This window comes from Syngnathoides biaculeatus, chromosome 18, assembly GCF_019802595.1.
Source record: "Syngnathoides biaculeatus isolate LvHL_M chromosome 18, ASM1980259v1, whole genome shotgun sequence".
In the NCBI taxonomy this organism is placed as follows: Eukaryota; Metazoa; Chordata; class Actinopteri; order Syngnathiformes; family Syngnathidae; genus Syngnathoides; species Syngnathoides biaculeatus.
In genome coordinates, this window is record NC_084657.1 from 10,341,315 (window position 1) to 10,367,266 (window position 25,952).

General features: G+C 43.0%; 1 protein-coding gene across 6 annotated transcripts in view; it reads left to right on the forward strand.

Annotated features, from left to right (window-relative positions):
• Positions 1 to 25,952, forward strand: part of ksr1a (kinase suppressor of ras 1a) — a 35,521-nt gene that overhangs the window by 1,417 nt on the left and 8,152 nt on the right. For 2 of the 6 annotated variants that reach the window (XM_061803086.1, XM_061803083.1), the window contains exons 2-14: positions 2,654 to 2,907; positions 13,994 to 14,134; positions 17,229 to 17,376; positions 17,471 to 17,960; positions 20,336 to 20,517; positions 20,727 to 20,796; positions 20,903 to 20,986; positions 21,092 to 21,153; positions 21,238 to 21,347; positions 21,903 to 22,074; positions 22,373 to 22,414; positions 22,704 to 22,752; positions 23,026 to 23,089. In XM_061803086.1, the coding sequence (XP_061659070.1) occupies positions 2,654 to 2,907; positions 13,994 to 14,134; positions 17,229 to 17,376; positions 17,471 to 17,960; positions 20,336 to 20,517; positions 20,727 to 20,796; positions 20,903 to 20,986; positions 21,092 to 21,153; positions 21,238 to 21,347; positions 21,903 to 22,074; positions 22,373 to 22,414; positions 22,704 to 22,752; positions 23,026 to 23,089 (1,868 nt within the window). Of the gene's footprint in view, positions 1 to 2,299; positions 2,573 to 2,653; positions 2,908 to 13,993; positions 14,135 to 17,228; positions 17,377 to 17,470; positions 17,961 to 20,335; positions 20,518 to 20,726; positions 20,797 to 20,902; positions 20,987 to 21,091; positions 21,154 to 21,237; positions 21,348 to 21,902; positions 22,075 to 22,372; positions 22,415 to 22,703; positions 22,753 to 23,025; positions 23,090 to 25,952 lie in introns of all 6 variants that reach the window. The other 4 variants (XM_061803088.1, XM_061803084.1, XM_061803089.1 and 1 more) reach the window with 4 other exon arrangements.

Here is a 25,952-nt window from a genome sequence, read left to right on the forward strand (position 1 = left end):
GGGTTACAGTACACATGTAGCCTACTTATAATCTGATTTTCAGCCATGTTCCCCACTTCGGAACAAGGACAGCAAAAGTCAGCAAAGCTCAATTTTCAGATGTTTTTTTTTTGGTCCCACCCAAAGTGAGCCGTTTTGTTTAGAGCGACTCTTCCTCCCCAATCAGCCCAGAAATCATCTGACAATCATAATTGAAACCTATTCAATATTCACGATCGCTAAATCTTAAATGTGTGATCAACACGGACTTTGGCTGAGCCGACTTCTCTATAATTGTGATTATTGATCATATAGATGGGGAAAAAAATGCACCACAAGTGCACATGTATGTTGTCAAACAATAAGAACGCTTCCGTTTGTTGTTGAGCACTTTTTAAGAGCCATGCAGCAGACCGAAGACTCGCCATTGCAACCCAGGCTCAACTTAGCTCCTCCCCAACACGCAAGGACATTAGACCAGTCAAGATAAATGATTTGCTCACAAATGACTACTTCCCTATTTGTCGGCACTTTGGCGACATTAAAGAAAGAGCACAAAAAAATGCGACAAATGTGTTTTTCAACAAAAAGTCAAAATTTACTCATAGGTGAAGTCATGTATTGTATCAAAGAGTTTCACTGCACCTTTGGGTCCAATATTCGATGGACATAAAAGAATTTCTCCTCATAATCTACATGAGTGTTTTTAATCACGCTGTGGAACAAAGCTGATGCAATGAGAAGAGAAAATTATCGAGAGACGGAGGCTGGGACCACACGGTTGCTTGAGTAGTGACTCACGTTCTATTGTACAATCGGCCTCTGTTAAAAGAAGGAACATCGCACCCTCATGGCACCAAGGAGATGGCGTGTGACAAAATTGCAGCCTCTTCCTCAGCTGCTTGCAATCAAATGGTCATTTGTGACATTTCTAAACATTCAGTCGCTCCCTTCCAAAGTGGAAGCAAGTGTGAGTAGGAGGAAGGAGTGATGGTGCTGAGCACCACCTGTTGAGACTTGTGCACAGTCCCATTCTGTGTGTAAAAAAAAAAAAAAAAAAAAAAAAAATTCCTTTCTTCATGCTTTGTCGCAATATAACAGTGCATTTGGGGAAGATTTATTTGTTTATTATAACAGCCCCACCATAGGATGTCATTTGGCTTTCTTGCAACTGTAGTTGAATAATGACATCCAGCTGGAGCTAAGCGGCTAAAAATAAAGCCTGCGACTGAGGCAGCCAAAGGCAGGATTCCCCCATCACAGTTGAGGTGCCCTTGTGGCGGGTGCCCAGACATCGAAGAAGCTCTGCCCTGGCTCTCCACGGCGCCGGAAAGCTGTCTTCCGCACCGGTGTGTCACTTGTCTAGTGATGTGCACCGGGCTCTTGATTACTGAGAAATGGTAACCGGGAAGATGACATTTGTTATGAGTGAAATAAGAAAAATTTGCCGCTCAGCACACAAATACTTCCAATTATTCTTCTTTCTTTTCCAGTTCAGCATTTCCACCGATATTTGGCCGATTAGTGCGTCCAACTTTTATTGAGCCGAGGCCCCCGTTTTACATTCCAAAAACCTCACTGCACACTACCACTAAATAAAAATGTCACAAATATTATGAAGTAACAATGAGGATGTCATCTCAGTGTACTCACAAATTGACAATAAAACCAACGCTAATACACTTCACTTGCTGTGTTGCATGAACAGCACCGTTTAGTCTACCTTCTACCGATATTTACATTCAATAATTTTCTGACAAATTAATTGAACCTGGGAAATTCCCCACAGCATCTGTGACCATCTCTCACAGCACAAACATCCACAACTAGCTTTATTTTTTCCATTTTTGCCAATGAATATTGAATTACTTTTAATTTACTCTCTCTCGGCTGGATCAGCTCGTAAAGCGTTGGCCTCACAGTTCTGAGGACGCGGGTTCGATCCTGGCCCCGCCTATGAGGCGTTTACATTGTTCTCCCTGTGCCTGCGTGAGTTTTCTCTGGGCACTCCGGTTTCCTCCCACATCCCAAAAACATGCAACATTCAGTGGACACTCTAAATTGCCCGTAAGTGTGATTGCAAGTGCAACTGTTGTCTGTCTCCATGTGGCCTGCGATTGGCTGGCCACCAGTTCAGGGCGTAGCCCGCCTCCTGCCCGTTGACTCCTGGGATAGGCTCCAGCACTCCCCGCGACCCTTTTTGAGGATAAGCGGCAAAGAAAATGGGTCGTTGGAGGGTCTCGGCTGAAGTGGCCACTTTAACATGTAAAGACTGTAGAGTCCAAAAAACGGTTCCTTTTTTTTCTTTTGGTCACAAAAGGACTGGGGCACACCCTGTAGACTACATGTCCCAGAATGCAGCGCGTGCCCCATGATGTTCCTAACAGCTGACAGACTGAAAGCCACTAGCGGAGGGCTGTTAGTGTTGGAGGGGACAAGACTGTTGTCGCTAAACAGCGGGCCTAAACGTCAAGTCGAGGGACTTTTTAACAACCTTCCTGCATCGAGGATATTGATTGGATTAAAAGCAAAGAAGCTCTATTGGCCTTTGAAGATCGTCCGCTTGGAGAGCTGGGGATATTTGCGCGGTCAGGTGCTTCTTTTCACAATACTGTAGTTGTGTCGGGCTGCCGAAGCATATGTCGGATTTGAGCCATTAACGCTTCGACTCCAGCCCTCCCAGCCCAGCCCAAATGCCGAGGGATGGATAGTGTGTCTGCTATCGGCGGGACCATGGTCGAGAGTGGCGAGAAGCCGGAGAGGGACGGCGGCGGCGGCGGCGGCGCAGGCGACGCGGCCATGGCCGCGCTCCACCAGTGCGAACTGATCCAGAACATGATAGATATCTCCATCTCCAGCTTGCAGGGGCTCAGGACCAAATGCGCCGCGTCCAACGACCTCACGCAGCAAGAAATCCGCACGCTGGAGGTAAATTGGACGTGTCTGTGACAAAAAAGCCGATGAGAGTCTTATCACAAACTGCGGAGTCATGAAACCGCGACGTCCTCTCTTTCGCGTAGGGTTTGTGTTTGTGTGCGTGTGTGTGTGTGTGTGGTGGGGGGCCTTGAAGGCACCCGCAAAAAATGTTATTTAGCTATTGTTATGATTAAAAGTATTATTCATCTGCACCTCAAAGATGCTCGAAAACCTGTGTGACTCCACTTCCTCCCCCGCCAAGAAGCTCCCATTGCTGAGTTCATAGCACAATTCATCTCGGCTTAATATCGAATAATCTGCTTTTATTTATAGAACTGCATGAGCGGCACATGCTATAGTGTGCTTGTAATGTTGCCTGCACTCCCAGAGGCCCGCACGGCTGTGAAACAAACGAAGGGGGGGGGGGGGGTTTGACGAATTGCACAACATGTTCCTGTTTTTTTTTTTTTTTTTTTTTTTAATGCCATGCTCAGTTTAAGCTATCCTACAACTGGATGCAGCGCCGGAATGACCTGATATTGCTTGCTTGGCGCAGGGCCTCTCGACACTATGCCCTCTCCTGCTATGTGCCACAATATGCACGCATGTTATATAGTAAGATCAGGTTTGCTTATGGAACAAAATTCTCAACGATTCATCGTAATCAATCTGCTGTACTCCCTTTAAGCTAATTGACATTTCACAATGTTCAGATGACCAAAAAAATGCAACATAGGTCTTATGTTAGCCACCTTCCCTCATGTGATAAACTGCTTAATTCACGCAACTGTGAGGCAGATGTACTATTTTTATAATACAGTATACGTCGCTGTGCATAGAACTTAGTCCACTCATTAATTAATTTAAACTGTTGTAACAATGCTATAATGACTCACTAGAATGTCAATCAGTAGAGCACATTCCTCTGCTGGGCCTGAACGGTTTATAAAAGTGAAACAACATGAATAGAGCCACCGTCTTTGTTTCTTTGTTTCCATATTAATTACAGTCGTTGGGCAGCTACTTCCTGGTTTATGGAGGATTATGAAAAAACGGGAGGCGCCGTTGTGATTCACAGAGTCGGATGAGTTGTGCTGATGCAATATATGTATACTACAACATATTCCTTTTTCCATCCCTTTATCGGGGGGGGGGCAAGATGAGGAAAAACGTGTGGCAGTCGTCACTGGTGAACTGAGGAATGAGGACTTTCATTCAAGGCTTGCTTGATGTATGTTCACGTACTTATCGTACAATACGGCTTGAGAGCAGGATACAAAATGTTATGTAGCTGACCAAGTTAGTGCTAGTACTACGAGTTGTACATAAACTTGCTGGCGTTCTGTCAAATCATCCTCTAAAGCTTCAGTAAACATTGGTTTGTGGCCTTCACTAAATGTTGACAACGATATACCTGCGAGGCAACATGCCGGTCACAATGTTGAATTTTGAAGATGTGCACAACATCGAGAGCCCGTGACAGCAGAGCTGTGAAGGATCCCGAAATCCTTCCAAAAGTACATGAAGGTGTGGCGAAAGAGAAGGCTGGAAAAGTGCATTGGACACCAGGAGGATTACTTCAAGCGGTTTGAATTTGAAATAATGCTCTCATGACGCTATACAAAACAAAACTGTAATACATGAAAGCCTCTGCCTCTTCACTATTTGACGGGCAGCATTTGTGGTACATCTGGTGATTAATTATGAGGAACATCTATTCCAGCAGTGGCGGCAATTTGAGGACGTACCTCCCCAGTCTCACAATCATGCCAATCTTAAGGCATCTACAGACGCGTTTTCAAAAAATGTCCTACATTCTCTATCAAAGAACCCCCACACCCACTTTATGCTCCCAACTTTTCCCTTATTTGCATTATTCTTCTCACCCTCAATATATTTCCACCCATGGAATGAATAGTTTTATTCTATCCAGAGAACCATATACTAATTCCTGAATCTCTTGCAACTATGCGGAGTATTTCTTCATAATGCCCATGTGATCACCCTCCAGGGTCGCTTCTCTCCGAGACGTCCACGGGATCTGCTTATGCTCTCTGCTCATTTGTTTTTTTTCCCTTGCAACCATTTAAGCCGCAAGATGACTGGAGCAATCCTGCCGTGGACAGTATCGAGGTTTTCGGAACAATGTCACAGCATTTGATGAGAGGCTGTAATGTGCAGGCATTTTATGTGGATTTAAATGTTTTTAATTATTTAGCTGCACAAATATTTTCTTGACTCTAACCCAGGTAGCACGGTGGAGCGGCAGCCAACAGGTGTTTGCATCTTCTCCCTGTGCTTGCATGGGTTTTCTCCGGGTGCTCCTGCCTCCCTTCCACATTCTAAAAACGTACGTTAGGTTCGAAAGTTCCTAAAGTATTATTTCTAAAAGCACTGACCATATCATTTCAGTTTGATTGTGATAGTATGTAGCGCCAGTGTCTAGACTGGTTTTTACTGTTGTGTCCATGAGCATGATGGCCATTTTTTTTTACCCCCAAAAAAGCCAATCCCTAGTTCCTGTCAATGTTATGCTAAAAGTCTCCCATCTTTCAGCAGACGTGCACATAGTGAATGCCAAAGGGTTGGTTATGCTTTTTGTGTCATTTTTGAAAGTCTCTTACGCCAAGTGGCCAGTCTGCAGTAAGTCTCACTTCCCGATAGTTGTCTGCAAGAGCAATATTAGTTTATCCATCTGTTGATTGGGTTTCCTGAGATTGCTGCAGTTTACCTAAATTCTTTCAATTCAAAATTTATAGAAGGCTTCACTTTCTCTTGAGCACTTTGTCGGAGCTGTGCGGTGTGATCCGATGAGGGATCTTGTTGTCTCACATTGAGCAAGTGAGCCCAATGTTCAGGTGGTCTTCCAGCACTTGCGGCAGCACTACAGCTAACTTCCTTTGTCTTTTCTGGCACTATTTTGACATCACTTCTTACCATCGTGTCACTTTCATTTCTTGTTTGAGGTATGATTGTGATTTCACATTCTAAATGCCCAAATGACGTATTTGAGCATTGCCTTCGGAGCTCATTTTCAATGCTCTCCTACATAATGAAATGTCTCTTATGTGGCTTGTAAATTTTCCACCAGAATACTGGAATTATGTGGTTTGATTTCTTAAGAATGCTAAATTAATTCAATAATATCAGTCTGCCACAAATTGAACGTGAAATGTTATCGCCTACTGCTTTCAGTTATGGCTTTACAGACTTGATAGCATCAAAATATCACAAAATTATCATTCTTTTATACATAATTCTTTTACTGAAGTCACTTTCATGCTATTTAAGTTTATTAAATCCCTCTTTGGACTCATTTTTCATTCATTTGCTTGACACTCCCACGCACCCATGAGATGGATGAGCAGTACCTGCTAAATGTTGCAGCTGTCCATTTATTCAGTTGGGGAGGGGGGGATGCATTCTTAATTAATTCAACCACCTTTTTTCACTTCTTCAGTACATGATGTACACTCAAGAGAAAGATTTTGAGAAACTATTGCAAAAGAAAGGGGAAAGAAGGGTCACCAAATTTGACTGATCCTCCATACTATGGGGCCTAATTAGGCATTTCAGTGTAGTAGTAGTAGTAGTACATCAGCAGATATGAGAAAATATGTTCTACCTTTCTGTACTCTGTGAGGATTGGGTACATATTTGCATACCAGCTGTTTGCATGTCAGCCTTCAAACCATTCTTTTTCAAAGTAATACTATGGGACAAAATGAAAATACTCATCAATGTACCTCAGTATTTTCTCCACTCAGATGTATATATATTGCGAGATGTTACACTAACAATACTCAGTGCTTTCGTCGCTCTGATTGCCATCTTCTTAGGGTTACTATGTGAGCATTTGATATATTTTCCTTCACACAGTTACAGCTATCCTTTCCAATCTCTGTGTTTTCTGTTTCTAGCTGTCATAATTTAATCAATTGGAAGGGCTGTTTATAGGCTCATCTTGCTTCCCTCGTCATTGTGCTGAAACCTCAAATAAACGCCATCGTATATTGCAGATGACAAGAAAACTGGCGGACCCGACATATAGTGTTTCTCTAAGTGATTGGTGGTACTCGTTTGTTTAGATGAACTTTGTGACAAGCTTGGGAAGGCGTGGCTAGCTACACCCGCTAACAGCCGATCAGACGCTAAGTGGGGAGTCGCAAATAATTAGTCATGAAAGATGACATCCCTGCTTGAGTTTTAAAGCAACTGAGTGAATGAACAGCGTGAGGTCAGAGTTGCGCTTGCACAGGTGGCGCAAAGTGGCCTTGCTTCAATATTGCACTGGAGTGTAATCAAGAGTGACTCCAATTCACTTTACATGCTCATTGAGACAGCTTTATTATTCCACTTGAACTGTGTGTTGTTCTGCCTTGCCAGTGAGAGGATAATGATACCGGCCTCTCCACATTGAGTGCTAACCGCTACTTCACTTTACGCATGTTAATCCCACTCATTCTGGCCTCTGTCTGCCTCTTGTACTGCCTACTTTCTACTTTTTCTGTGGCTCTTTATAGATTTTCTGATTTTGGCTCCATCATATCCACTTTGCACTGCCTTTGGAGCCCGTCTGTTCTTTTTAAAGCTGGTCAAAATGTCTGCGCAGGTTGTGCGTATGCAGCAAGAACTGATTTTTGTCCGTGATCTATGCCGTTTTTAAATGCACCTATTACCCCACCCCCAAAAAAATCCCTAGCCTCTCTTTTTAATTATGGTGTTGTGCACGGTGATCATCAAGCAGCATGGCATCACTGTTTTTGTCTCCTCTCTGTGCGGGAGAGAGCCTTTTCTGTGCGCATGTAGCGTGAGCTCTTTTGGTTGCATCTATATTTAGACATCTTCTCTTCCTACGCATTTTCAGGGTAGGTTGTTAAATAAGAAAATCAAATGACGCGCAAAGAGGCTGGAAGAGCAGAGAGGAAAGGGGAGGGCAGAATCAAAGCTAATCGACAGCGCTGCTGCTTATGACATGACAAGTGTGTGTGTGTGTGTGTGTGTGTGTGTGTGTGGTGTGTGTGTGTGTGTGTGTGTGTGTGTGTGTGTGTGTGTGTGCGTGTGTGTGTGTGTGTGTGTGTGGAGAAAACAATAGAGAATGTGGCTCACATGCGAGTACTGAGGAAGCGCGACGTTAGCGATTGGAGCAACAGTGACCCTGTCTCTATTTCCGTTTCGAGCCGCAGTGTGTGATGTGAACCTGTAAAAGAGTGGAAACACGGGTTGTGGAACTGTGTAGGAAGGCCTTGATCTATTCTTAAATCCGCCCAGGATTAGTTGCATCTTGTAATTCTGCGGTATGAAGGAGTAGGTGTTCGTATTTCTGCTCTATTTGCCCCGTTAAAAGGCCATCTGTCCCCAAATGTTTGTTCAATAAAATAAGCATACGTGGAATAACTCACTGTTCATTTTGTTTAACGGTGACTGCTGACGTGTTGGCTCAGATGTGCATGTGTAAACAAGGACAACCCCCCCCCCCCCCCCACCACCACCAAAAGCTTAGGAGCTCAGCAAGCCCAGGAGATAACAATGACTGAGGAGGAGGGGCAGCAAGCAGTCCATTGTCCAAGACTATCAGGCCTATATGTGGCCCCTAAAGGTCATGTGACCTGGGTTCTGCCTATCGTGGCCTCCCTGCCTGCACTATTTTTATCTCCTGACGCATTTTCTTAGCTCGGCTCCAAACTGTGCATCGTTATTTGCTCCCAAAATGTGCCATCTGTCATGGAAAGCAGTACAGTATTCGGATTACTGTAAAGTCTGCTTCTGCTCGCTGGAAGACGCGGCTAGTAATGAAAAGGATACATTGAAGTGACGACAACAAGGATTATTTAAAATATACCATCTCATGTAAGTTTTATATGGTTGCCGATGTTAGTTGATGTCCATTCATCAATTTTCCATATTGCTTGTCATGATCTGTCTCGCTAGTGATCAAACAAAAACTCAATAAAATTGGCTACAGTAAGGGGAGGAAATTCAAAACGCGTCTTTTGTTGTCAAAAAACTTGCATTAATTGGAGACTATAAATTGCCCCTTGGTGTGATTGTGAGTGTGACTGTTGTCTGTCTCATGGTGCCCCGCGATTGGCCGGCAACCAGTTTAGGGTGGACTCCGCATCCTGCCCGTTGACAGCTGGGATAGGCTCCAGCACTCCCGCAGCCCCCGTGAGGATAAGCTGCTCAGAAAATGGATGGCTGTCTTTTGTGTAAACACATTTAATGAGATTTAAAATTAAAACTCAATAGTATGACATTTCTTACTGCTTCAGTGGCATCTGAAGAACCCTGAGCGAGTCTGCTTAAAGGCTCCTGGATTTTGGGTTTTTACCACTGTTTTTCCTCATGCCACACTTATTTTCACATTGGCGCGATGCCATTTCAAATCAGTTAACAGGTTTGACGTTTTGTCTCATGCACGTCACTAGCCTTGCACTGCTGCTCTGTATTTGTTTACAGAGCAGACGTGTGGTTGGAGTGCGAGGCAGTTGCACTTCATTGCCCCCCCCCCTTCTATTGCATAAGGGCCCACGCATTTGATTATCATTTTTGTGATGAATAACTAGTCATGAGGCAAGCTTTCATGTGCCACATAAAAAATAACATTTCGGCCCTTGTTTTGCCACCAGGCGCCTGGATGCTTGTGCCTCAGGAGCATTCAACTTTAAAGGTTTCACTGTGTGCTGGAGATGGGGGTCGATGAAAGTGTGGGTTTTTTGCTCTCCTCATAGAGATGGATTATCATGAGAATGTATTTATCTTCCTGTATAAATATCCCATCTTTGGACAGTACTTTGTTTGTCATTTTTGCATGAGGGCCCCACCCCCACTTGGCAAGTGCCATAATGTGGCTGTATCTATCAGCCAGGAGCAGGAACAATTGGAGCTGCGGTGGGTCGTGCTGGGCTGACTCTGCTGTGGCAGACGGATTCTCTCTCTTTGCTCTGCTCGTCTGTCCTGGCTGGCATGCTGGCTGCCAGTCACCCCCTCACAGCATTAGACCGTTGCTATGGTGTCATGGGCCTTTGCTGACAGGTGTGCCGTGACGCCATTTCTCTCCCCACAAGTGCCACCTAACTCCAGGCCACTTGTCAATACTGTAGCTGCTTTTGTTTCACTGCACTAAAACTATGAAGGAGGCCTCGAAATGCCACCTCAATGATATTAATGAGGGACTAGGGGACGTCTCACTTGTGTTATTTAGCAAGATAACGGATGAGTCAAATTCTCCATAAGGTGCCTACCCTGTTCTTTTGCTCTGCCGAGCCGCGTGGTGACATTTATACGCGGGTTTGCATTTTGTCAGTGTTCAGTTTTCACATGCATGGGGAAAATCCCACTGAAATGTTGCTGACGACTCAGAAGGCAGGTTGCTAGGTAACTTGACGTCACAGGCCGCAGTAGAGCGCAGGGAGGCAAAACGGGGCTAGCTTGTTAGCCACATCAAGTGAGTTCTTGTTCTCCGCTGGTCTACGTGTTTCATCCAGATCGCAAGAGACACAATTAGTGTGCTTTATTTTGCATACATTGTCAAAATATGTAGTGCCATCCTGTGAAAGAATGGGGAAGTAAGAGTAAGAAGCTGCCTTTTTCTTCACCCTATTAAGGGAGATTTTTTTTTTTACTTGTTGGCCCTTTGTCATGCATGCATCTACGTTGAAGTCACTTCAAATGATTTGTCAGATTGTTGATTTGGAATATGAGCCAATTTCCTCTTGATAGCAACTTCAATCTGTGAATAATTCAGTAAGAGAGTTTGTTCATTTTTTTTAATCGGCATCCCTTTATTCAACAACAGGACGTTTTAAAATTGACAGTCCTGAAAATACCCAAACAGATGATTACAATTGTTGCTGGTGTGGTCAAAAAAAAAGACTGAGTATTGTTTTCTAGCATAAAAGCAGTTGTTTACAAATGTCTTATTTGAATGCAGAGATTGAACGCAAAGATAATCAGTCTGCATTCATGGAAAAGACATCAGAAATTGAGAATATATACTTTTATGAGATTGAAATTATGAGGATTTTGACAGTTGTAAATTAAACGATGATATTGATGATCGAAATAAATGTAGATTAATTCAGTAATTAATTTGTTTTCAGTTAATCAATTATTTGTTGTACGTTCAAATCAATGTTAACTTGCTCTCTGGATATTAAACTGCACTGCATCATACTGAGATGAGGTTTTTGTAGTACTGTACAGAATATTGAATATGGTTGTGCAGGTGTGTCTAATTTAAGCAGGGTGATTTAAAAAAAATAACTGTCTAATTTCCCCTCATTTGTGTGTTTTGTGTGAAGATTTTTAGAGTCATTAGAAATGTCTCTCAAAACTTCAAGGCAATTTGTAAAATAACATTTAAACCCTTAGCTTCATTGAGATTTCCATTTGATACAAAATCTTTTGCTGAATTGTAGCAGATGGCTTTTGTTCAATGAGTCTGACCTCCACTAAAGATGCTTTTTGTACGCTGCCACAAAGTCTGTAGTGTTTTTTTTTATTTTTATCTCAAGGCCACTCTTTCCCAAAGCATCATCTGCGTGAGTTTTTATCTTTGCCTATCAGCGAGTGAATTGAATGAGCGGAGAAAGACGTGCGCTCCTATTCAATGCTGAGGCACTTGAGGTGTTTTGCTGGTTGAGAGGTAGATGGTGTTGCAGAGCTCATCTGAAGCTGCCGCATGCTGTAATGGACCCATGCAGATAGACCGCTTGATAAGGGGACACACAATCCGGCACACAACTTGGCCCGCAAACCCATACGATGGTGTTCATTGTAATGCATACAATTCTTCCTCATAGGACCACTGCACTTTCCATTTCCATTTATTTTTCCATTTATCCATGTTTTAAGTCTGTTTTAATGTAACTTTAAAAACTCACTGTATGGTATTTATGGAATAATTATCATTATCATTTGCCACATTGTTTTATCCAAAGTGAATACTGAAAGTTGTAGTCTGCTCAACGTAATGTAATATAACTCTTACATCACACCAATTACAGCCCGCTGATTTACAAACACCAAAACATCCATACATCCATTTTCTTTTACTGCTTATCCTCATGAGGGTCACGGGGAATGCTGGAGCCTATCCCAACTGTCAACGGGCAGGAGGCGGGGTACACCCTGAACTGGTCGCCAGTCAATCGCAGGGCACATAAAGACAAACAGGCGCACTCACAATCACACCTAGGGACAATTTAGAGTGTCCTTATATGGTGCATGTTTTTGGGATGTGGGAGGAAACCGGAGTGCCTGGAAAAAAAACCCACGCAGGCACGGGGAGAACATGCAAATTCCACACGGGCAGGGCCGGGATCGAACCCAGGACCTCAGTACTCTAAAGTCGGCGCTTCACCAGCTGCTCCACCGTGCCGCCTTCGCCGAAAACAATCGCTTTTTTTCTTGCTTCACTAATGAAAAAAGTAAATGACAAATACATAATTCAAAACAAGTTTTGCTGTTTGTTTGTTTGTTTTATCTTTGGGAATTTGCTGTAATTGTCCTGATACCACGCAAGCTTTTAACCATTGTTTTACTTGTAAGTTCTTTTTAGCATGTAGCAAGTGTTAACGTCCACTGAAATTCTGAAATATTTAACAATGTTCTGTGCAGATGATAATAAAAGTCAGTTTCCCCCCCCCCCCCAAACTTGTATGTAAACATCATACTTGCTAAATTAACATTTTATATGTTCAACAATGCAATGTAAAATGAGCCTTTGAACCGCTTGGGTCACAGTGTAACGTTGCACACTGTCCAACGCTCTCTGCTGGCCTTTTATTTTGTAGCGCTGTGAAGGTGTTTTGAAAAAAAAATGTTGCATGCTCGAAGCACATACCTCAGGTAAAAAATGTCCCAAAATGTCGATAAATTGCTGCTTTACAAGTCATGAATGAGCACCATGTCTTTGACAATGTTCAACGTGATTGACTCCACCATTGTCTCCCCCGGGGTTCCTTTCCTGTCATATGAAACACAATGTGAAAATTATTCCCCTCATGTTGTCTGTTTCTTAGCAGGAAATAAGGTTGCAAGTTGCTTTAGGGAGGGGTCAGGGGTGGAGGTTTGCTAGAGTTGAAATTGACTAAATGCAGCGACAGGTGATCATTTTTTGTCACATTGACTGCTTTGCAGAAGCTGGAAGAAAAAAAAATCACAAAAAATTCAAATGAATCCACCAATTTGATTGTCTAGCGCCACGGGTGTCAAACTCACTCACTCACTCACTCACTCACTCACTCACTCACTCACTCACTCACTCACTCACTCACTCACTCACTCACTCACTCACTCACTCACTCACTCACTCACTCACTCACTCACTCACTCACGCTGTGGTTACGATTTCCCTCCGAGGGCCGGTCTGACTGTGAAACCATAGAAATGGTTCATCACCTCATATCTGTGCATATGCACAACAAATACTGAAGATGTATAACCAATTCTGAAATCAGATTCAGGATTCCGTTACTGCAAAAAAAAAAAAAAATGCTTGAGATAATTTATTACGTACGACTAATTTAAATTTCAGAATACCGAAGATCACAGGTATTCATGCACATGATTTGCTTCCGTGGGCCACATAAAATAATGTGGTCGGCCGGATATAGCCCCCGGCCTTGAGTTTGACACCTAACACCTAACCGCGAGCAGGTATTGAAAGTATAAAGAAAATACATTTCAATTTTCAAACCAAAACTATGCTGCATCATACTGATGTTTGTCTAATGTGACCTTTTTAAAAAAAAATTTCATGTTGTCGTGCCTGTTACTAACAGTAACAATCAAAACAGAGCATTATTATCTTATGAACTGTAACTTTTTATTTATTTTTTTTCAAATTTAGCAACATTACATTGTGTACTTGTGAGGGTAGTTATTCGAAAGGTGTCTTGCACACTGGGGACACTGTGGAACTGGGTCAAACACACACTGCAGGTTTGTCGAGTTGTGTTGTTACAGCATATTTGTTGGGTTAATAATGGAAAAGCTAATGCACTACGCATTGGCGATATCCTGCTAGCGAGCCGCAGCTTCTTCAGTGGCTGTCTTTCCCCTCGTGAGTCATGTCCTCTATTGCTCCCCGCAGGTGAAGCTTGTGAAATACATCTGTAAACAGCTGCAGTGCAAGCTAAAAGTGCCAGAGACCGAGAGGCCCGACAACCTGGACAGCTATCCTCACTTGCGAGACTGGCTCCGCACCATCAATTTACCACCAGAACTCATCCAGGTAAGCCACGCTGGGCTTTAGAACTCAAAATGGTTTCACATTACTACAACAAACTGTGATGCGAAAGTTGTGACCTCTGGGGAAAAAAAAAATAGTATGATTTAAAAAAAAAAAAAAAAATCTAAATATTTTCACTGTTTTAAAGTGTTAATGACACTTGTAGATATATTGTGGCTCGGGAAGTTGAGTTCAGAAATTCAGTTACTCAATTGAGGTCCACTGCCATCTCTAATTAAATTCATTGTTTTGTTTTGTTTTATTGTGAAAAGCTCTTTGAGTGTGACTTCATTCCACAGGAAAACGTTGAACCCAGGCTGACTGCTGACGTACGGTCACAAATCTCATGTAGTTCATGTTTCCTTTGAACCACGTGTTGATTGTTGACTTGGTAGCACATCAAATTCTAAATTGCACGACCTCATGAGTGTTTAGTGTGGAGGATGGCTTTTGCTGTAAGGCAATAGTAGGTTGTTTCCAAGAGTCCTCCTTTGCGTCAACTCATGTTGATGGACGTTGTATTTTGGTGGTAGATTTGCTACTGAAATAACGTTTCACCAATACAGTATATTCTAATTGTAAGTTGTTATCTTACGATCCAAGAGGAACAAGCAGTGTTTTGCTCTTTTAAAGTCACTGAGGTAAATTTGAAATGAGCCAAAATGCCACGTAAAAGTATGTGCCTGTGTTGCATAATGGGGTCCCTCTCAGGTGCACGACATACTGTCTGATGCCTAAAATGAAAAGCCCTGACTACTGAGTAAAAAAACATTTAGCCGATTCTGACATTATGGCGGCGGCATCTGTCTTAAAAGCAAGATATCCTGCTGCTAAATTCCTTATTAACTTGCATTCTTGTAGCACCCGACAGGACATAAACCTGACATTCATCATTGGTTTTTGCTTTCTTTTCTGGCAAGTTCCGTGTAGCTGTCATTCCTCCACATATTTGTTCGTCACATTTTAGTGCATTTTTTTCTTCCCTTTTCTTGCTTTCCTTCCTGTACAGCTGCAAACTTTCAGCTACTGTATGTTTTTCTTGTCCTTGTTTGCTTTTGTGTTGTGACCTCACGGTAAAATGATTATTGAGGATGTTTCTCTTGCTTGTTGTGCCTAATTACATCCCACTCCACTTTGATGATTTTTTTATTTTACCAATTTTTAGTATTGTTTTATTTTTAATTTTAATTTTGCTAATTCAGACTCACTCTGTTTTACTTCGTGCAAATGTTCAAAACCCCTTTAAATACTTTTGGAAAAACTATAAATATTAAAATTAGTTACATGAAACAACAAGTTAAATCATCACAGCATGCAAGCGAGCTACAATAATCTCTTGCTCGGCATTTTGCCTTTAACGTGGTTCTTGTAATTGGCGCGGTTTGTTTACGTGCTTGAAAAGAAAAGAATGAGAATTCAGTCTTCTTTATTAGTTTGTACAATCAACCCATCTATAGTGCAACAGGAACAATGAAGGAAAAGGATAAATGTGCCTATGCATACACATATAGTATATATAAATACATCCATCCATCAATTTCCTTCGCCATTTATCCTCACAAGGGTCGCCGGAGTGCTGGAGCCTATCCCAGCAGTCAACGGACAGGAGGTGGAGTACACCCTGAACCGGTTGCCAGCCAATCGCAGGGCACATGGAGACAGAGAACAGCCGCACTCACAATCACACCTAGGGGCAATTTAGAATGCCCAATGAATGCATGATTTTGGGATGTGGGAGGAAACCGGAATGCCCGCAGAAAACCCACGGGGATGACATGCAAACTCCACACAGGTGCGACCGGGATCGAACCCGGGTCCTCAGAACTGTGAGGCCAACGCTTTCCACCGTGCCGCCTCCGTACAAATATAGACACACAGAAAAACGGTAATATCTCATTGCATCGCAACGACCACAACAAGTGACAGCACAGCAGGACATGCAGAATGAATGACTGCTTCTCCATTTATTTCCTATTTTGTGTGTACCATTGCACTGCATCATACTTAGGAGGCCTCATCAAGCTCCCCCCCACCCCCATCTAATTGAGTTCTACATGCACACATTATGCAATTCTCCAGAGGAGGACTAAAGCTCAACTCATTTGGAATTGCACAATTGAGAGATTTGATTTTGTTTACCTTATTCAGTGACCCAGGCTTTGGTTTGCCGCCATGTCGAGCAAGTTGCTGTGTGTTGGTATTTGGGAAACGGAAAGCTTAGCGCTGGCTCACTTCAATGTCCCGCGTAGCAAAAGTCACATAACAGACAAAAGCAGCCAACCTTGTCATTTCAACTACTGCATTGCACAAAACTAAAACAACTCCCAAGTCTTTGTCATTCCCACTGAGAAACAACCAAAAGAGGTATTTGTTTGCATTGTTTTATTCTTGGATGGTGGTAATAAAAAACGTAAATATTATATTTTTCCCTCTAAAAATAGTCTAAATACTTTATTGAAGTAAACCTGTTGCCTTGGTACGGACTTGACAGTTGTGTAACTTGTGTGATGTTACCAATTAGACACATCTTGTTAAGATTGGCAAATTGTGTATGTCTGCCACATTCACCCAAAAATCTCTTCTTGTGGCTTCTTTTGCCTGTTTGTGCACTTCCCTTTGGTTACAGTGGACACATGAGTGTAAAACACTGGCCTTGCTTTCTGATCACTGTTTGCCCCGTCAAAGCACAGCTTCGACCTGACTGATAAGCAATTGCGCACTTCCCATGTCCAAGAACAACATAACAAACTCTCTGGGCTTGCTCTCATTTCCTTTTGATTCATAAATTATTCTATCCGGTCATCTCTCTCTTCCCTGTCAGAATTTTTTTTTTTGGAGGTGTTTATTATTCCCATCCATTAAAATGCAGAAAAAGGCTTCTATCGAGCTTTTCTAATTTAGTAAGTCATGAATATTAGCCAAATCTCAGCCACCCTGAGCAATATTAAACCACGTTTCTGGGCTTTCTGAAAGTGATCTATTGTTTTCCATTTAAGTCTCTCTCTCTCTCTCTCTCTCTCTCTTTCTCTCTCTCTCTCTCTCTCTCCTCTCTCTCTCTCTCTCTCTCTCCCCCCCCCCTGACTTTGCTTCTGTCCAGGCAGTGGAAGCGAAGTTCTCCCTGGATGCCTTACTGCAGATGACAGGTGCTCAGGTGAGGGACATAATGCGCAGGCTTGGCTTCACTTCAGAAGAATGTGTCCGACTAAATGCTGCCCTCTCCTGCCTAAAGAGTGCAACTGAAGCCGGTATGTGGCTTGTCAACATCTGCCATGTTTTTTTTTTTTTAATTCATTCTTCATAGATGCAGACCGTATTATTCCACTTTTTTGTGTTGTCCAGGGGGTGAACTGAAGGAAGACTGTACAACTTGGTTGTCTGACCCCACCAGGAGGGACAGTGGCTCTCTCCTGACTGCAGATCAGCTTTCCGGCCTGGGAAATCCGCTCCGGCCGCACAGTCCCTCGCCTCTCGCCCGCCCATCCACCATCCATTCAACTCCCTCCACTCCGTGCGCTACTTTTCCTCATCCCCGCTCGGGCTCGGTGTCAGCGGTCTCCACTCCCGAAGCGCAGACGCCGCACTTCTACGGTGAAAGCCCCCTCACCAGTGCGTTCCCCGCGTCCTTGGCCCGCTCCGTCCAGCTCCACGGGCGCACTTCCACACCACCTATAACGCCACCGTCAAAGCGGCGTCACCGCCTGAAGCCTCCGTGCACCCCGCCCCCTCCTTCAAGGAAAGTCCTGCATCTGCTCCCAAACATCACCCTCACGCGCAGCAAAAGTCATGAATCGCAGTTGGGCAACCGTATAGAAGACTCGCTCACCAACAGGTAAGCATTCAGAACCCTGGAAGATTGCCATAGATGCATTTTTCATTTTCTTTTTGCTTTGGTAGATGGGACATGACTTATGCTGTGTTCTTTGCGTTGCCAAAGGAAGGGTTATGGTCACCAGAGTCATGACCCTTGCTGGAATCTGATTGGGCCCCCCTTGGAGAACTGTCTTGTTATTGAATACCAGTAATTTGTTTTCACTCAGGCCCGCTAACTGGTTCATACAGCGTGACATTGAACTCTCTGCAGACCATAGCTTGTTCTATAAGATATGACTGAAAAAAAATGCCATGAAAAACCCACAAGAACCTCTGAATTTAAAAATGAATTGAAATGATGAGAAGGGTGTCCTGATGCCCAATTAACTGAAGTTTGAGTGCATGGTTTGTTACTTCTGGATTCAGCCACACTCCTAGTTTTATAAGGCCTTTATATCTTTTTTTTTTTTACTTGTAGAGGTTTTGTCACACTAATAGGGGATTTTTTTTTTTAATTATTCATCTTTTTTTCTTTTAACCACAGGAATCTCTGATAGCATTTAAACTGGGGTTTGTAGATTTTTTTAGGGGGGGATGAGTATTTACAACCCATTTTATTTTATGTCAGTTTGCCTTCCAGTACACTTGTATTCTTTCCGTCATACACACCCTCCTTACTCTGAATGTTCGGTCAGGGCTAATCCTCACAGATTCCCAGAGATTATGAGTCATGTCCAAACAGGAAGTATTTCCTCAGACTAATGCTCGAAGGTGACGAGTCAAGTTCAGTCACATGCACACGCACACATACAGGCAGGATCTGTCTCCCGTTTATTTGCTGTTCTCTGCTTCGATGGGATGGCCGAACAAGTGCCATGTTTATCCATCATATCCTGTCTGTGTTCCGGGAGCCTTAACTTTTTTTTTTCCCAAGGCTCAAATAAAGACGACTGACCGATTTAACACGCACTCTGATGACCTTGTAAGATATCAGTGTGAATTGGGTCTCAGTTTTAATATAACACGATTCCATTTGCTGTTTTTGCTTGTTGTGGTTTCTCACATGTGGACGTGCGACCTTGAGATTTTGGTCTGGCTGCCAGGGACGTCTTCCCTGAATGTCCCATGCCAGTCATTTTTAACTCCTCAAATATCCCACTGGTAAATCCTTGTTGCGTAACCTGCCTCAAATGTTTGAAGCTATGCGGTGAACGTTCTGTCTTTAACCTAAAAGGAAAGTACATTTCTGGGCTCAAGGGGGGCATTTGGATTTCTAAAAGTGACAGTTCAGGTAATGATGAGAAAAGCTTCATGTATATGCAGTCAGTATAAAGTTTATTTTATAACATATTTGATTATTTTGGATATTTTTTTTATTGCAATTTGGATCAATATTTTCCTTCAGTAAAGCAAAAATAGCCATGGGTCATTGTGACCCGCTGTATGTTTTACAATTTATTTAATTAAGCGCAGAAAGAAATATATAATCATTGCAACAAAGTAAGTGTTGTAAATGAGACATTTATAAACACACACAGGACAAAGGTATTGTACGCAAATATAAAAAAAAAAAAAAAAAAGCTTGAAAAAATTTTACATTTTGTCCAAAATTACCACACCATTGTGCTTGGCCATCGTGACATGGTTGATATACAGTACAGTACTCTTGATAAGTGAGTTGCTTTATTGAGAATTGAGGAATTAGTGTGCTTCTTAGTTTCAAATCTGTTGCCAAAGGCAAACGGCTTGAAAAAAAAAATGACTCGACCAAAAATAACTCCAAAGACTTGTGTGTTGTACTTAACACCTGTTTATACTCTTGTTTCGCTGTGTTTGCAATACACAACAGATGTAACCATTGCCCTTCTATTCCTCATATTCATCATGGCACCAACCTTGGCACAGGAGCCACGTCTTTTGGAACTGCCTGCATCAAACCACAGGCCAAGGAGACAACATCGGCCAATTTTGGAACCAACAAACTTTGTCAAAAGCATTTTACGTAACAAATGGAAACTCTTTTGGGACACATTGTTCAGTCTCGACAGTCTGTTTTGTTGAAAATCTGTTATATTGTTGTCAGTTTTATTTGGGTTCCACTGTTATGACTTGAGTCCTGATACTGTATGAAATGATCAGTAGCCTAGATTGAAGAGCCACAGGCTATACTTTTCCCCACCTTGCTCTTTTATTACCTCTACCAAGGAGGTTATATACTAGGTTGGTTCCTTTGTTTTTGCTATACAAATTTGGCATTTTTTTAATGACATAGACCAATCTCTCTACGTTTTGTTCCCGTAGTGCCAGTGAATGGAACTTAACCCCATTTGAATCTTAGTTTGATGCCGTTCACTGATTGATTCATAACAGATTTTCGCTTTTCCCTACTTCCAGATGTGTCAAAAAGAACAAAATCCTTTTGAATATGCAAGTCAACGGCAATGGACACGAGGAGACGCCTTCTCGCTACCCCGGTGTTCCTGTCCGAACCCCCGGCGTGCCCTCTGCTGCGACCACCAGGCCTTACACCCTCCCTGGTACACCCACCCTGTTGGAAGAACATAGGGTCATTAAGAGTGAGTTGTGATTGGGAATGATCACATTTTTGTTCCAATTCCCCTACTCTTAGTCTCCTCTGACACCACTACAAAGTACAACTTTGATCGTGTTCATCAACACTGAGGAGAATTTTTAATACATTTTATCTGAGCATTTACTGACAAATTGTCATCTCTCAACTGCATGAAATATTCCTCCCCTTCTTGTTCTCCCTTTTCTTTTTTAGACAACAAACCAATTCACCGCAGCTCTCCGCAAGCAGTGAGGAGGGACATAGGCCTTGCAGTCACACACAGGTTCCTTTTGTTTTCTATAAAACACACTTTTATTTGTGTTTATAATCGCCCAGCGGAATGCATCGTGAAAAGTAGTGAATGAGGGTGATGTGCAATGTTTTTGCAGGTTCTCCACGAAGTCGTGGCTCTCCCAGACATGTCAGGTGTGTCAGAAGAACATGATGTTTGGGGTTAAGTGCAAACACTGTCGGTGAGTTGAGTACTTTAATACCATGAACTCGAAAAGATGGTTAAGTTGAGTATTTAGTCAGTCAGATATGTTAACAAGTTTGCTTTTGTTCTCTCATGTATGCAGATTAAAGTGCCATAACAAATGCACAAAGGAAGCTCCATCCTGCAGAATTTCTTTCCTTCCAAGTAAGATTCCTTTTTTTTTTGGTTCCATCAACGACTGCTTGACGAGGAAAATGCACAAGCAAGGACGTCAATGTTCTGTTCTAGTTGCCAAAATTCGGAGGACAGAGTCCGTGCCATCCGATATAAACAACCCAGTGGACCGTCCTCCTGAACCGCCGCAGTTTGGTACACTCCCAAAGGCCATCACCAAAAAGGTAAAATGCGTGGCTCTCACTTCACTCTTTTGATCGCTAAGACATCCAAGTGCCAGACCAGACTTTCTTGTCTAGCACTTAAGTGTTAAATGTTTGAAAATTCTGATGATATTGGCCCACATTTCCGCTGTCTGGCTCTTCCAGTTTTGGTTGCTTGAGTGTGAAAGACAAACCATTCTGCAGGTGATTTTTGCCATCTGACGTCTGCTCACTTCCTGCTGCTTTGTGAACATCGATCAAGATGATCGTTATCCTAGTTTTCGGAGATGGTATTGAGTTGAAGTTAATTACTGAAATAAACCTTTGTACGGTATTTTAATTTATTGAGATGTGGACACAGCAATAGTTACACCTGTACAATCTAATGAGATAAAAAAATGGTGCATTTATGGGAAATGCATCGTATTGATTGAGTACCAGAGTTCTTCGATTCTGTGACAAGAAGTTGTGATGCAGTTCTTGGAATAGAAAAGCCTTGGACTGGGCAGGTGTACCCGATAAAGTGTCCGGTGAGTGTAACGTGAGGCTGATTTCTAACGGAGTGGCGTGTGGCAGCAGGATCATCCTCCAGTCCTGAACCAGCTCGACTCCAGCAGTAATCCGTCCTCCACGACCTCGTCCACGCCCTCCTCCCCGGCTCCCTTCCAGCAGAGTAACCCTCCCAGCGCCACGCCGCCGCCCAACCCCTCGCCCAAAGGCCATCGGGACACCCGCTTCAACTTCCCAGGTGAGCCTCAAGGACGGCAGAACAGGCGCGGCCACTTTAAATGCAAGTCCAAAAGTGCACGCTAGCATGAAGAAGTACTGTATATTAATAAATTCCTCATCCAGAATTTTCCTCCATTAATAAGCAAAAGACCCCTTTTAGCCTCCATAGAGTTAACACAATAAATCTGTATTAGTTGCGCATTGTGAAGGTTCTTCTTTCAAAAAAAAAAAAAAAAAACCCTTCTCTAACTGAGTCTTTCTCCCTCTGCCATGCTTGCTGGCCTTTCTGACTTTTTTCCCCCCACCCCTCTTGAAAGCTGCCTGCTATTTTCAGCATAGACAGCAGTTTATCTTCCCTGGTGAGTCCCGACTTGTCAGAGTGCATTGTCATCTTCTTATAATTTCGCCGTCCAAATCTGAGATACCCCGCAGCTACTGCTGCTCTCTTCATGTCATTGGTCTGCCATTTCGCACAGTCATACGTATGTGTGCCAGCGCCCCTAATCCGTGCAGAGAAAGTAATGGTTTCTACCCACCTGGTGGTGATATTGGGAAACTGCATGTCAATGTTTTACGTTTGTACGTTGGACAAGATCAAGAGATTATGTTTTTGAATCCTGTTTTTATGTTTTTTTTGCTTCTTCACAGATGTCTCCAGCCCTGCTACTTTACATCCTGATATTCTCCAAGATACTGTGTAGGACTTTTTCTTCCTCTGTTCCTAAACTTATTCATATATCGCTGGTGTTGCACCGAAACCTGCTAATATAAAAATTTGGTCAGTTTGCATATAAAAGTGTTGCTCTCTTTGGTGATGCAATGTTAACAGCTCAACTAAATATGCCGTTTTGGGCGGTTTCCTGAAAGTGGTGATTTTGGAGATGCAAGGTTTCTGGACAATGGCAGCGATATGTTGTTTTTCATCTGTCGTGTAGAATTATGAAAATTAGATTTTGTCCATGAATTACAGCAGTGAGATTGAACAAACGGTGGAGGACGGACATGCTGATCGAGTTGAAGATGAAGATCAAGAGGTATGACAAACTTTAAGTGAAAAGAAAATGCAAAAAATCCTGATCATCCAATTAATGGTTTAAAATCGCAGTTGTAGGGCTGCACTAAAAGTTTAGTCTGTGAAAATTTTGCCTTAAAATAACATATATTGTTATTGTATTTAATGATGATTAAAAAAATACATTACTTTTAAATAAGGGAACTGGTCCTAGGCCCAGAAATGGTGTGCCTGCTTGAAGATTATTAAATTAGCTGACATTATTTATTAGGTCTTCTTTTCCTTTCGGCTTGTCCCGTTAGGGGTCGCCACAGCGTGTCATCTTTTGCCATCTTAGCCTATCTCCTGCATCTTCCTCTCGAACCCCAACTGCCCTCATGTCTTCCCTCACCACATCCATAAACCTTCTCTTTGGTCTTCCTCTCGCCCTTTTGCCTGGGAGCTCCATCCTCAGCATCCTTCTACCAATATACTCACTCTCTCGCCTCTGAACATGTCCAAACCATCGAAGTCTGCTCTCTCGAATCTTGTCTCCAAAACATCCAGCTTTGGCTGTCCCTCTAATGAGCTCATTTCTAATCCTATCCAACCTGGTCACTCCGAGCGAGAACCTCAACATCTTCATTTCTGCCACCTCCAGTTCAGCTTCCTGTTGTTTCTTCAGTGCCACCGTCTCTAATCCGTACATCATGGCCGGCCTCACCACTGTTTTGTAAACTTTGCCCTTCATCCTAGCAGACACTCTTCTGTCACATAACACACCAGACACCTTTCGCCAGCTGTTCCAACCTGCTTGGACCCGTTTCTTCACTTCCTGACCACACTCTCCATTGCTCTGGATTGTTGACCCCAAGTATTTGAAGTCGTCCACCCTCGTTATCTCTTCTCCCTGTAGCCTCACTCTTCCCCCTCTACTTTTCTCATTCACGTACATATATTCTGTTTTACTTCGGCTAATCTTCATTCCTCTCCTTTCCAGTGCATGTCTCCATCTTTCCAATTGTTCCTCTGCGTGCTCCCTGCTTTCACTGCATATGACAATATCATCTGTGAACATCATGGTCCAAGGGGATTCCAGTCTAACCTCATCTGTCAGCCTATCCATTACCACTGCAAACAGGAAGGGGCTCAGAGATGATCCCTGATGCAGTCCCACCTCCACCTTAAATTCCTCTGTCACACCTAAGGCACACCTCACCATTGTTCTGCTGCCATCATACATGTCCTGTACTATTTTAACATACTTCTCTGCCACACCAGACTTACGCATGCAGTACCACAGTTCCTCTCTTGGTACTCTGTCATAGGCTTTCTCTAGATCCACAAAGACACAATGTAGCTCCTTCTGACCTTCTCTGTACTTTTCCACGAGCATCCTCAAGGCAAATAATGCATCTGTGGTACTCTTTCTAGGCATGAAACCATACTGTTGCTCGCAGATACTTACTTCTGTCCTGAGTCTAGCCTCCACTACTCTTTCCCATAACTTCATTGTGTGGCTCATCAACTTTATTCCTCTATAGTTCCCACAGCTCTGAACATCCCCTTTGTTCTTAAAAATGGGAACTAGAACACTTTTCCTCCATTCTTCAGGCATCTTTTCGCCCGCTAGTATTCTGTTGAATAAGTTGGTCAAAAACTCCACAGCCATCTCTCCAAATTGCTTCCATACCTCTACCGGTATGTCATCAGGACCAACTGCCTTTCCATTTTTCATCCTTTGTAGTGCCTTTCTGACTTCCCCCTTAGTAATCATTTCCACTTCCTGGTCCTTCACTCTTGCCTCTTCAACTCTTCCTTCTCTCTCATTTTCTTCATTCATCAACTTCTCAAAGTATTCTTTCCATCTATTTAGTACACTACCGGCACCAGTCAACACATTTCCATCTCTATCCTTAATCACCCTGACCTGCTGCACATCCTTCCCATCTCTATCCCTCTGTCTGGCCAACCTGTAGAGATCCTTTTCTCCTTCTTTCGTGTCCAACCTGGTGTACATGTCTTCATATGCCTCTTGTTTAGCCTTTGCCACCTCTACCTTTGCCCTACGTCGCATCTCGATGTACTCCTTTCGCCTCTCCTCAGTCCACTCAGTATCCCACTTCTTCTTCGCTAATCTCTTTCCTTGTATGACTCCCTGTATTTTGGGGTTCCACCACCAAGTCTCCTTCTCCCCTTTCCTACCAGATGACACACCAAGTACTCTCCTGCCTGTCTCTCTGATCACCTTGGCTGTCGTCGTCCAGTCTTCCGGGAGCTTCGGTTGTCCATCGAGAGTCTGTCTCACCTCTTTCCGGAAGGCCGCACGACATTCTTCCTTTCTCAGCTTCCACCACATGGTTCTCTGCTCTACCTTTGTCTTCTTAATCTTCCTACCCACCACCAGAATCATCCTACATACTACCATCCTATGCTGTCGAGCTACACTCTCCCCTACCACTACTTTACAGTCAGTAACCTCCTTCAGATTACATCGTCTGCACAAAATATAATCTACCTGCGTGGTTCTACCTCCGCTCTTGTAGGTCACTATATGTTCCTCCCTCTTCTGGAAATAAGTGTTCACTACAGCCATCTCCATCCTTTTTGCAAAGTCCACCACCATCTGCCCTTCAAAGTTCCTTTCCTGGATGCCGTACTTACCCATCACTTCTTCATCGCCCCTGTTTCCTTTACCAATATGTCCATTACAATCTGCACCAATCACAACTCTCTCGCTGTCTGGGATGCTCAGAACTACTTCATCTAGTTCCTTCCAGAATTTCTCTTTCAACTCTAGGTCACATCCTACCTGTGGTGCATAGCCGCTAACCACATTATACATAACACCCTCAATTTCAAATTTTAGTCTCATCACTCGATCTGATACTCTTTTTACCTCCAAG